Genomic DNA, 13,537 nt, shown 5'->3' with positions numbered 1-13,537 from the left:
GCCAACCCGGCATAAATGCCTACAGCACCCGGGCAGGACCGGACAGAATCGCCCGCGGATTATTCCCGTCGCTCCACGGGAGGGATTTATGGTGGTGTCGTGCAGCAGACCGGTGGGAGATCGCGCTCATTCCGCACAACGGTTTATCCAATGCATGAGAAGACGGCTCGCGCTCTCGGGCAGCGACGCAGTCACGCAGATTAACGGATCAGGATATTGACTGCCGGGACAAATGAATACAAATGAATTTAGCGACCCGAAGGAGAGTCCGCAGAACCTCTCGTCTGGTGGCAAAGTAAGTTTCAGTTTTACATCATATCAGGTACCAAGAGTCACGCAGGTCGGCCACCTCCGTTCGCCGGTAACACCGGGGACAAAGAGCGCTTGGTGGCTGGATGTTTGCGCAGAGCGCGCTGGTTTGAATGGGCGCTTGTTCGTGCGCGCCGCTCTACCTGTGTAGCTTGGCCAGCGTTCAGAACTAAACAGAAACAGACCTTTAACTGAAAGGGCCCAGGTGTACCAGCAGAGATGTGCAAGAGCCAGCTCTTTACCATCGTTACGCGCAGGCGGCCTAGGTTTCTGGAGAGGTGCAAGAACTCCACGGTCAGTTTAATACAAACCTTTTGCGCACAGGCATAGAGCATATGGTCTTGACTGTCTGTGGATGAGGTCTTTGGGTTCATTTCTAACTCTGGTGAGGAGCCGTTTACGTAGGACGCGTTCTCGCGTTTTTTTTTTTTTTTTAGTAAATAGGGATGGCAATGGTCCCGACTCTTATGAAAGATTCAGGTTCCTTTATGATTCCATTTCATTTGAATGCATTTGAGAAATAAATTGAATGACTATTTAAGACATAATTTCAGATTTATAATACAAAACATGACTTTTTCATTTTAGTGTTGCATACATTCCAATATTTTTTTTACTCGGCCTATATATTGACATAAACAAATAACCTACCTGATAACATTAAATTCATGCATTCATTTAAAAACATCAGCACTTTCAACAAAATTGATCATGTTTTTGTTTATCTACGTTTTGTCTTTAGCCTTTTAACAATCGGCCCGTGTTTGGTTCATTATGAGTCCAACAGTGATTTACGATTCATTCTAATTCATTCAGTGAACGCTTCAATAGATTCAAGTGTTTTTGATTCACTTAAATGAACCGACTCGTAGCCTGTGATTCGTTGAATCGGGCTACTCTGGTCGCGCTGTTGATTCAGAATCGGTGTATCGGGTTGCCAGGTCCGTGGTTTTCCCGCGGCTGGTTGTTTTTAAACCACAAATAACGTGAAATTGAGTCCCTGGAATGCGAATATTATCAGGGGAACCCTGCCAGAAACATGTATTTTACCCCCGGAAGCGATTTGTACCGGTGGAACCCCCCGAAACGCAATTGGGCTAGTTTTGAGTAGCAATTTTGGGCGGGTTTTGTTGTGAAAACCTGGCAACCCTGGTGGCAGAGTGTAGGGAAATCTGTCAGAGTAGTTTATTTCGTTAATGTCGTGAACATCATTCGGTTCCGGTGTTTTTTAGCACTAGGGAAACGCGCTCTAGGTTCTTGACTGTTGGGTAGCCTATTTGAGGCGCTCGTGGAAACATGGAATTCTTGGACGTTTTTTTGGACTCCTCGGTTCAAAATAGGCTCACTGTGCTTGTGTGTGTGTGTGTGTACGTGTGTATTTGCCACTTAGCATCACAGTGCAAACCGCACAGTGACGCTAAACAAACAAGACTTCCGTTCCTCACACCCACAACTGTGGACGCGTCACAAATGAATGAATGAATGAACTTGTTCAGGTCTTAGAATAGCTGATAGAACAGCTAGATGTAATGAAATGTAAACAGAGAATCAAATGGGGGGCCCAGGAACGTTCCCATTTGTAACGTTCCAGGGAAGTTTTATGCGACGTTCTATTATAGAGCGTTCGCGAGTAGTTATTTAGGCTATATCATAAACTGAGATTGATGGAACCTAAGGTTTATAAGAAACCGGCAAATGTTTAATCAGGTAAAAATACTCTAGAGGCTATGCATATTAACTGTGTTTGTACTGAAGAGTTTAAAGTGAGCTTTCTGTGACTTTGGTCATTGTATGTTTTTGGTGTTTTAAATGCCATTCTGACATTCTTTCTACAATATATTTTATGGTATCTTCCTAAATGCATTGCACGAATCTGGTGCAGAAAAGCTAGAACAAGTCTCTTCAAGTGAATGAATAAAAGAATGAAAAACGAAACTAGGGGAAAAGGCCACGAATCAGTCTTGGACATGAAGCGCTTGAACAACTTCCAGCAAACTTGAATGTGAAATTATAGTGTGGCGATGCTATTCAATTATAGACATAGTATCATATATGCTTTCCATAAAGCGTTATTTTATTATGAAGATGTGCCATACTTCTGCTCAAAGATCTAGTCCCTGAGGTGTTAAAGGGGTCATATGATGCGATTTCAATTTTTCCTTTCTCTTTGGAGTGTAACAAGTTCTTGGTGCATAAAGAAGATCTGTAAAGTTGCAAAGACTAAAGTCTCAAATCCAAAGAGATATTCTTTATAAATGTTAAGAGTCAGCCACACCTCCCTAAAACGGCTCGTTCTAACACGCCCCCACATATCTACCTCACTATGTGGGAAGATTTGCATAATGCGTTTGTTATGGGTTTTAATGTTTTTGTCTCGTCGCTCCGGCCGGACACGGCATCATCACAATGTGGTGAGGGGCGTAACATTTCCGTCACACGCTTGAGGTATTCGGCCAATCACAACGCACTGGATAGCTGGCCAATCAGAGCACACCTCGCTTTTCAGACCGATGAGCTTTGTAAAAACCGATGCATTTCAAAAAGGCGGGGCATAGATGAGAAACAATAATGTACAGTATGTGGAAAATAATGTGTTTTTTAACTTTAAACCGCATAAACACATTTCATTACACCAAATACACAAAATAATGTTCTTTTTAGCAGCATCATATGACCCCTTTAAACCGAAGTGCGCAGTGATACACACAGTAGCTGGTGAACAGGTGTTTCGTGTCATAGCTGTGTGACTCTGGTATTTTTGCATAGCTGAAACGCTAAATTAACCAACCAACTATCCGTTTCATAATTATTTGTACGGTTCCTCTGCTTTAGTACATCTTGTGCGGTCTCTTCTGCGCTCTCTACCGCTGTTCGGTTGTTTTCTGACGGCGCTGATCGCTCCTGTGAGCGGCCTGTAACCGGATCCCTTGCGCTTCCGCCACTGTCCGCCAGGGTGCGCCCTACATTGCACCAACTCTCGACCTGACAGGAATATAATCATTTAAGAGCATCTATGTGAGAGAGATGTTCTCGTTTCCTACATGTATACGTCCAGATTTTAACACAAACTTGTATTTTGCATCTAAATGTTAGAGAAAAATCCAGAGAGAGGGTGTTGTAGAGCAGGGGTCAGGTTCTTCCTCATCAATGTCCATCACTGTGTGCCGAACGGAAGGAATTTTCCACTCCTCTATTACTGAAGCAAGAGAGAGAAAGAGAAGGGTTGTTGTATGCAAGGATGGGGCTTTTTAGTTGTCTGTGTACATAGTGAGTGTTAGTGTGTGTGAGTTTACACATTTGTGTATATGTGGTTGCTTGAGAAAATTCCTCTCACTAAATAACTTTGTAGGTCTGAAAGTGGGAAATCCGAGAGCTAAATTTACTATTAACAGTCAATACACTTTTACTTTAATGCAATAGACTTCTAATAATCTTATATAATAATTATGAGTATTTATTTGATTTGATTGTTTTTCCTATTGGCAACATCTCCTAATGGAAGTTTTGTCTGATTTTACTTCTATGGTCAAGTTTGTATGGGAACTTGTTAACGTAAAAAAGATAATTGCAAAGTTTTATCTCACAATTTTGACTTTTTTCCCTCACAATTCCGAGTCTATATCACACAATTCTGACTTTTTTCCTCACAATTCCGAGTCTATATGTCAAAATTCAGATTTTTTTCTTGCTGTTCTGTTTATTGCTTAAAGTTCTGGGTTTTTTCTCAAAAAATTTTTTTTTCCCCTTAGAGTTGCAAGAAATAAAGTCAGAATTGTGAGATTTAAACTCACATTTTCGACTTTTTTTTCTTTCCAAATTAACGAAAAAGTCAGAATTTTGAGATATAAATTCAGAATTGTGTGAATTAAAAGTCAGAATTGTGAGATAAATCGTTGCAATGATCTTTTTTGTATTTTTATCACACGGTGGAAAAAGGCTTCTATAAGTTAGTCCCTCAAACTTACACTTGTATTCGCTTTCTCCTCTAAATCTGCTTTGGTTATTGGATAATAACTTGAGTTATTGGATATTTTAGCATCACTGAGGGATGTAAATCTGTCAGCTCAATTTAACATGTTTTCTCATGCAGGTTTTCATACATTTCAACATTTCCTACAAAAAGTTCAGTTATTGCAATATACAAATATCCACTCGCACAGTGTTTATGAGACTCGAGAGATGTGTGACACATACATGAGTCATTTTCTGCAGCACACACACAATAGAAAGAGCACATTCAGCTGCGACACACACAGTTTCTCACTCGTCTGTTTGTGGTGGCTTACTAACTGTGAGGTCAGACTGGCCGGTGTTTCTGCCGTTCTGATTGGCTGAGAAACTATGCTTCACTTCCTGACTCGGGTACGGGATCCTGGGGGAGTCTAGGACCGTGTGTGTATGTGATAGATAAAAGAGTGTGTGTTTTGTGGTCAGCAGGTAATGTTTAAAGCAGCTGTCACACTCACACAAATATGTCCGCAGACACGGTGGGGGTTTAGCGCGCCGTCTATCCTGCCAATCATAATTGAAATCCTTCCCCTGCGAGTCACTTCCTCTTTCATGTGCCTGTGAAATCAGAGGTTAGGGTTCAAAGGTCAAAGTTCATCAGGGTCAGTCTGGCAAAAAACTACATCTGAGGTTCCTTTGTGGTACCGTGAATTTGAATATATTCTACTTTAATGCAATAGACTTCTAATAATCTTATATAATAATTATGAGTATTTATTTGATTTGATTGTTTTTCCTATTGGCAACATCTCCTAATGGAAGTTTTGTCTGATTTTACTTCTATGGTCAAGTTTGTATGGGAACTTGTTAACGTAAAAAAGATAATTGCAAAGTTTTATCTCACAATTTTGACTTTTTTCCCTCACAATTCCGAGTCTATATCACACAATTCTGACTTTTTTCCTCACAATTCCGAGTCTATATGTCAAAATTCAGATTTTTTTCTTGCTGTTCTGTTTATTGCTTAAAGTTCTGGGTTTTTTCTCAAAAAAATTTTTTTTTCCCCTTAGAGTTGCAAGAAATAAAGTCAGAATTGTGAGATTCAAACTCACAGTTTCGACTTTTTTTTTCTTTCCAAATTAAACGAAAAAGTCAGAATTTTGAGATATAAATTCAGAATTGTGTGAATTAAAAGTCAGAATTGTGAGATAAATCGTTGCAATGATCTTTTTTGTATTTTTATCACACGGTGGAAAAAGGCTTCTATAAGTTAGTCCCTCAAACTTACACTTGTATTCGCTTTCTCCTCTAAATCTGCTTTGGTTATTGGATAATAACTTGAGTTATTGGATATTTTAGCATCACTGAGGGATGTAAATCTGTCAGCTCAATTTAACATGTTTTCTCATGCAGGTTTTCATACAACATTTCCTACAAAAAGTTCAGTTATTGCAATATACAAATATCCACTCGCACAGTGTTTATGAGACTCGAGAGATGTGTGACACATACATGAGTCATTTTCTGCAGCACACACACAATAGAAAGAGCACATTCAGCTGCGACACACACACAGTTTCTCACTCGTCTGTTTGTGGTGGCTTACTAACTGTGAGGTCAGACTGGCCGGTGTTTCTGCCGTTCTGATTGGCTGAGAAACTATGCTTCACTTCCTGACTCGGGTACGGGATCCTGGGGGAGTCTAGGACCGTGTGTGTATGTGATAGATAAAAGAGTGTGTGTTTTGTGGTCAGCAGGTAATGTTTAAAGCAGCTGTCACACTCACACAAATATGTCCGCAGACACGGTGGGGGTTTAGCGCGCCGTCTATCCTGCCAATCATAATTGAAATCCTTCCCCTGCGAGTCACTTCCTCTTTCATGTGCCTGTGAAATCAGAGGTTAGGGTTCAAAGGTCAAAGTTCATCAGGGTCAGTCTGGCAAAAAACTACATCTGAGGTTCCTTTGTGGTACCGTGAATTTGAATATATTCTCAAATGTAATTTATTCCTGTGATCAAAGCTGAATTTTCAGCATCATTACTCCAGTCTTCAGTGTCACATGATCCTTCAGAAATCATTCTAATATGCTGATTTGCTGCTCAACAAACATTTCTGATTATTATCAATGTTGAAAATAGTTATGCTGCTTAATTATTTTCAGGCTTTTGATGGATGGAAACTTCAAAAGAATAGCATTTATTTGAAATAGAAATCTTTTGTAATATAAACATCTTTACTGTCGCTTCTGATTTATTTAATGCATATTTGCTGAGTATAGAATAAATAATTTCAATGGTAGGGTGGCTAGATTCACTGTAGCATCTAAAATGATTGATTTTAATTTGTACTATGACTGACTATTTATTAGTTATCGGCTATAACATGAAAATAATCAGTATTGGCCAGAATTTTAATGTTGATGCATCGTTAATATGCTAAGATGATTTTGTAAAATGCTCAACTGTGGGAAATTCATTTTATTTTGTCCACATTGTGTAACCGCAATTAAGCTCTGTTCTAAATGTACTTCTTAAGTATACACTTATGTGCATATTTTGATCATTTTCCAAAAGAAAGAAAAGAAACACGCACAATGTTTTCATTAACTATAAACATGGAAATACATTTAACTGGCCAGCATCACTAACTGTGAGGTCAGACTGACCGGTGTTTCTGCCGTTCTGATTGGCTGAGAAACTATGCTTCACTTCCTGACTCGGGTACGGGATCCTGGGGGAGTCTAGGACCGTGTGTGTATGTGATAGATAAAAGAGTGTGTGTTTTGTGGTCAGCAGGTAATGTTTAAAGCAGCTGTCACACTCACACAAATATGTCCGCAGACACGGTGGGGGTTTAGCGCGCTGTCTATCCTGCCAATCATAATTGAAATCCTTCCCCTGCGAGTCACTTCCTCTTTCATGTGCCTGTGAAATCAGAGGTTAGGGTTCAAAGGTCAAAGTTCATCAGGCAAAAAACTACATCTGAGGTTCCTTTGTGGTACCGTGAATTTGAATATATTCTCAAATGTAATTTATTCCTGTGATCAAAGATGAATTTTCAGCATCATTACTCCAGTCTTCAGTGTCACATGATCCTTCAGAAATCATTCTAATATGCTGATTTGCTGCTCAACAAACATTTCTGATTATTATCAATGTTGAAAATAGTTATGCTGCTTAATTATTTTCAGGCTTTTGATGGATGGAAAGTTCAAAAGAATAGCATTTATTTGAAATAGAAATCTTTTGTAATATAAACATCTTTACTGTCGCTTCTGATTTATTTAATGCATATTTGCTGAGTATAGAATAAATAATTTCAATGGTAGGGTGGCTAGATTCACTGTAGCATCTAAAATGATTGATTTTAATTTGTACTATGGCTGACTATTTATTAGTTATCGGCTATAACATGAAAATAATCAGTATTGGCCAGAATTTTAATGTTGATGCATCGTTAATATGCTAAGATGATTTTGTAAAATGCTCAACTGTGGGGAAATTCATTTTATTTTGTCCACATTGTGTAACCGCAATTAAGCTCTGTTCTAAATGTACTTCTTAAGTATACACTTATGTGCATATTTTGATCATTTTCCAAAAGAAAGAAAAGAAACACGCACAATGTTTTCATTAACTATAAACATGGAAATACATTTAACTGGCCAGCATTATCCATCGGTTTGATGGTTCGCTCCACTCGCTCCGGAAAGATGGTGCTGCCAGTAAAATTTTCCACTTGTTTGGGTTGAGGCCAGTGCAAGAAGCCTGAAATGTGTACCTCCATTGTAATGATGATGTTTTGACAAGTGGCTTCTGTTATGTAAAGGTCTGATTCAACATTTAACTCTGCTAGCCGCAAAAATAGTGGAAAATTCAAATGAGTAACTTTGCCTTTCTCTGTGTGTCCCTAGGAGAGCTCTTCTTCTGTCTATTCTACTTTACTGTACTTCTTTTGGATTCACCCAAGTACTCTTTGAAGGTAAGATATGAAACAAAAATGAGTTTTATCTTTATGCAACATTTGTTTGCGTATGTGTGATTGCAATGGAAATGGTGGACTTTTGAGGCCACTGAATTATTGCACAATAATAAAGTTTCATGTTCTTGCACTTTCCGCTATGTTTGGAAAGTTTTACAACATTAAACTTTAAACCTTGATTCATGAAACTCAAACACCCTCCCTCACATGTGTATGAGTTTCCATACCCGACTTTGACATTTTCTCCTACCAAATGTCTCTCAGTTCATAAGCATTTTTTCCTCAGTAAAGCTGGTCCTATAACCCCTTTTAAATTAATGAGTGTGTGTGTGTGTGTGTGTGTGTGTGTGTTTTATAGAAAAAATGACATCATGTTCCCACTTGACTGCTGATTCATGCTGATCTCTAGACAGTAACAGACATATGAAAAGGCCTGGGAATAAAGTTTTGATAAATGTAACCAACGATCACAGGCATTAAGATCCGTTCACATGACCGCAACAAGAGTTTACGGAGTTCATCAGTTGGCTTAGACTATTTTAAATTACAATAAATAAATAACTAATATAATGTATATTTTATTATATATTATATAGCCTATAGTTTTAGTATATTTATATTAAACTTTTTTTTGATTGACCAACAACAACTTACATTTTTCATGGTGCACATCACAATGCATTTTGGGTTTGCCTAATAATTATACTGCATTCTATGACTGCATTATCCAAATTATAAGGAAGCATCACATGTATCCTTCACAGATAAATCAATCTCAGAATGCATTGTGACAAGCTCCGCAGAAATGTTCATCCATTGAAGAGAAGTTTTGATTATAAATTCACTGATATTTTTTGATACTGCAAAGCAATAAAATAAATTGCTCTGTTTAATTAAACTTTACCCACATAATTTGCGTTCTGCCAACTCTACTCTTCAATGCTCAGTTCTGAATACATGTTTGATTTTTTTTTAGCTATAGTCACCTTAGCTGTAAATGCCATGTGACTAATTACACCTACAAATTATGTTATGACAACCCTGATTAGCAGATGACAACACAGTAACATGCACCACTGATAGTCCTTCACGGTTTTGCTGACTATTGATTCATGATTTGATGTGAAACACAAACCCACGTTCATTTACGCAATCAAATGCATCATTCAGACAGTGTTCTATTGTGTGAATGAAGTAGTTTCTGCTGCTGTTCTCATACGCTTGGCTCAGTCCTGGCCTCGTGAAGCCAAACGCTGACCCAAGTGAAACACACATACACAAGTTCACTGTGATAAGTTCGCAAATTTTCCTTGTCAATAGCCAGTTTTTAGCACTAGAGTTCAGGCATCAGATGTGCAGCTGTTAACGCGTTGCTTCGTTTTAGCCTCGGAGGATGTTTTCCTGCTGGAATTTAACACATATGGCACAAAACTGAATTAGCGCATTAAAATGATATCATGCGGAGTCATGGATCTCCTCAAAATGCCATGAAATCAAAATGAAAGTTTTATGGCTTTAATGTGTTCATCTGTGTTAGTCATCTAGATGCTATATATGTGAAACGTCCAATCATTTGGTATCTCTGAAAAGCCCTGAATGTGCTCTGTAGTTGACATCCAGACTTAAAACTGTCACGTCTCAGAGAAATCACTAAAACATAATGTCCTCTACAGAGGACAAAACTCCATAGCTGGTAGTCAGGAGGATAGTGGAGTTTTAACAACTAATAAAGAGACATGAAAGTGTGTGTGTGTGTGTGTGTGTGTGTGTAATTATGTGTGTATTTACACGTGTGTGTATTTATTATTAATATTTTATTTATTTATTTAATTGTTTGTAAAAAGTTGATATATTTATATATCTATTTATTATATATTAGGTGTGTGTGTATATGTGTATATGAGACCCTGGACCACAAAACCAGTCATAAGTCGCTTGGGTGTATTTGATGTTCCAACATGTTCAAGTTAGTAAAGATTATGTTCCATAAAGATTTTTTTAAATTTCCTTCCGCAAATATTTCAAAACTAAATTTTTGATTAGTAATATGCATTGCTAAGGACTTAATTTTGGACAACTTTAAAACTTTAAATGATGTATAACTCTCAATAAAAAATAAAAAAAAGAACCCTTATGACTGGTTTTGTGGTCCAGGGTCACGTGTGTGTGTGTGTGTGTGTGTGTTTATATATTATATAATATAAGATTATAATGGCATACAAATACTACATAATATAAAAAAACTATATATATATATACTCATTTATTTATTATGTGTGTGTATATGTATATATATATATATATATGTCATGTAAAATTTTTTAATATATACTTTTTTATTTGTATATTTTATTTTTCATCAATCATGTTATATACGTGCAAATGTGAAAGTGTATATGTGTGTAATAAGGTGTCTTTTGCTTTGTGCTGCAGATGTGGACGTGTTGCAGCGGTTGGCTCTGCGTGCTGAGCTCGGTTCTCGTGCAGTTCCTGCTGGCGTCATCTCCCTCCGCTCTGGAGTCATCCTCACGACACGGGCACGAGTTACCACGGCGACACACTCCGTGTTCCCGCCAGAACTCTTCTGGAACTGCACTATCGTCCTGAGTGTACGATCTCACCGCTTAAACTCAGCATTTATCTTCTCCGTCCTTTCCGGAAAACGGATTCAGCTCGGGCTGGAAATTTCACCCGGCAAGCTAACGCTTCACGCCGGCCCTGGGAATGCCGCGGTCTTCCCGTACAACCTCCACGACGGGCGCTGGCATCATCTAGCATTCGTTTTAAATGGCCAATCAGTGACCCTACACTCTCCCTGCTCGGAGAGCGATGGGGGAGTTACGCAGAAACTCCCCGTACTTCCCGAACGCCTGAACCCTCGCGGGACCTTCCGCTTGGGCGGCACCAGCGCTTTGCTTCCGGGTGCGGTACCCTTCGAGGGCGCAGTTTGCCAGTTTGACGTGGTGCCCTCGGCACAAGCGCAGCAGAACTACTGCAGCGCCATCCGCAAGCAGTGCAGAGAAAATGACACCTACAGGCCAGCGCCTCCCGCTCTACTTCCACTCCCGTCCCGACATGCCCCACCACTATTGGCCCACACGTTACCACCTAATCGCACTTTCACTTTCACTCCCACTAATTTCCTTTGGACATCCATAAATGGTGCAGGAGGGTCTTCTGCAGTGAGAACGAGCGACGGTGTACCACCTAAACCCACGTCTACCACACCTCCACCCCTTTCCTTGATGCAAACGGGACTTGAAGCTCCTTTATCTTGGGGATATTTAAATTCTGTCACCCCCAAACCTACTCTCAGGACACCCAAAAGCCCCAAGCCGACTGCCTCAAAGCCTGGAGCGGTCTGGCTTACCCCTACAAAACCAGCTGGATCCAAACCCACTCCAGGAAGAACATCTCCAAAGCTTAGTGCAACTAAGCCTTCCGGACCAAAGCCCACAATTGCTCGACCTACTTCTTCCAAACCTGGAGGTTCAAAAACAACTGGTCCCAAACCTACGCCGCCAAAACCTTCCAAACCAGCAGCTGTAAAACCCACGGTAAAGAAACCAACTCTTGCGCCAAAGCCCACCAAGATCAACCCAACGAAGAACACTACTGGTGCTCAACCTGTCAGTCCTAACAAGAAACACAATGGCATTCTCAAACCGTTATCCGACCCAGAACCGACCGCCCCCAAAAGACCCTCGCCAACCAACAAAAAGCCACCCCAGCCCAAAACCAGCACACAGCGCTCACCCCAAACCACACTCCCAACCCCAAAATCCACCACCGCCCCAAACCCTAAGCCCAAAAAAATCCTTCTGACACCCAAATCCGCTCCGTTCACCACCACCGCACCAAACAAACCACCAAAAATTCTGGAAACCCCCAAAGTCAGTCTTGACAAGCAGAAAACACCTGTCACACCAAGCACTCCAAGGTTTGCCGTCCAATCTGTGACTCTCCCGGCTTTCAACGATTTCCAGAGCTTTGAGGCGGAGCCCACATACTTTTCACTTCTGGTTGGACTGCCAGGACAAAAAGGAGATCCCGGGAAAATGGTGAGAGAGCTGCATTGTTTGTGTCTGTGTGTGTTCAACTAATTTGAGTTTGTTGCTAAAAATGGGCACATGAGCAGATATAAATACTCATGCCACCCATATTGACACATATACAGAAGGTAAAGGACATCTTTTTGGCAATATCAGATTCAGTTAAATGTGGAGCAAGATTATTGTATTGACCAATGAAATTTCACTGTGGGCGGGACTATCTTGCATGGTACCGTACAAATTAAATCCAGCAGACTGACTAAATTTCCCATGGTTTCCCTAAATTTTTGCTGGTTGCCATCATGGTTGGTTAGGACAAAAATCTGATTAACATGGAAGAGTTAGTTTTATCACTTCTCATGTTTAGTTAAGATGTTTTTAAAGGGACCATGTGCATATTGATTAATGAGGTGTTATATTTACTTGCAGCAATAAGAACTATATATACACTGCCATTCAAAAGTTTGGAATAAATAAGATTTTTTTTTTTATATATATTTTAAATTCTCTTATGCTCACCAAGATTGCATTTATTTAATCATAAATACAGTAAATAATGTAAACTATTATTTTAATTCAAAATAGGTGTCGTTTATTTGAATATATTTTCAAAGGTAATTTATTTCTGAATTTTTAGCATTATTACTCCAGTCTTCAGTGTCACATGTTCCTTCAGAAATCATTGAGATATGCTGATTTGCTGAAGAAACATTTATTATTTGTTGTGCTGTTTAATATTTGTGTGGAAACAGTGATTCGTTTCTTTCAGGATTGAATACAAAGAAAAACCTTTGAAATAAAAAGCTTTTGTGACTTTATATACATCTTTACTAAAAGTACTAATTAAACAAATCCTACTGACCCCAGTGTATGTTGGTTGCAGAACAGCTCATAAAATGTTCCTTTCAAGTACAAATAGAAATGTTTAATTCATTATAAATTCTTTTGTAAATGTCTAAAAGCACAAACATCACGTCTTACTGACCAGATAGACTTTTATGCTGGTAAAAACAGAAAAATATATGATGGCTGGATTTATATTGATTTAGACTGGTTACAAGAACGCAGTTCTGCAGTTTCCAGATGGATCATATGCTCCTTAAAGGATGTAAACGGCTCAATATTGCTTATATTTTTGTGTCGTTATCATCAATTTTGGGTCAAAAATGTGTTAGTAATGCCTGTATAGTTTGCATGTGCATTCATCGTTCTCATGTTAGTGTTTTCTTGAAAGCCGTTGAGCGAT

At 39.2% G+C, this 13,537-nt stretch overlaps 1 protein-coding gene across 1 annotated transcript in view; it reads left to right on the top strand.

Moving 5' to 3' along the window:
- The first annotated feature begins 209 nt into the window (after positions 1–209).
- Positions 210–13,537, top strand: part of col27a1a (collagen, type XXVII, alpha 1a) — a 77,879-nt gene continuing 64,551 nt past the window's right edge. The window contains exons 1-3 of the mRNA XM_016272720.1: positions 210–295; positions 8,172–8,239; positions 10,673–12,300. Of these exons, the coding sequence (XP_016128206.1) occupies positions 243–295; positions 8,172–8,239; positions 10,673–12,300 (1,749 nt within the window). The 5' untranslated portion in view covers positions 210–242. The remainder of the gene's footprint in view (positions 296–8,171; positions 8,240–10,672; positions 12,301–13,537) is intronic.

This window comes from Sinocyclocheilus grahami, unplaced genomic scaffold, assembly GCF_001515645.1.
Source record: "Sinocyclocheilus grahami isolate Dianchi unplaced genomic scaffold, SAMN03320097.WGS_v1.1 scaffold73.1, whole genome shotgun sequence".
In the NCBI taxonomy this organism is placed as follows: domain Eukaryota; kingdom Metazoa; phylum Chordata; class Actinopteri; order Cypriniformes; family Cyprinidae; genus Sinocyclocheilus; species Sinocyclocheilus grahami.
This window is presented reverse-complemented; position numbering and strand designations above follow the sequence as displayed.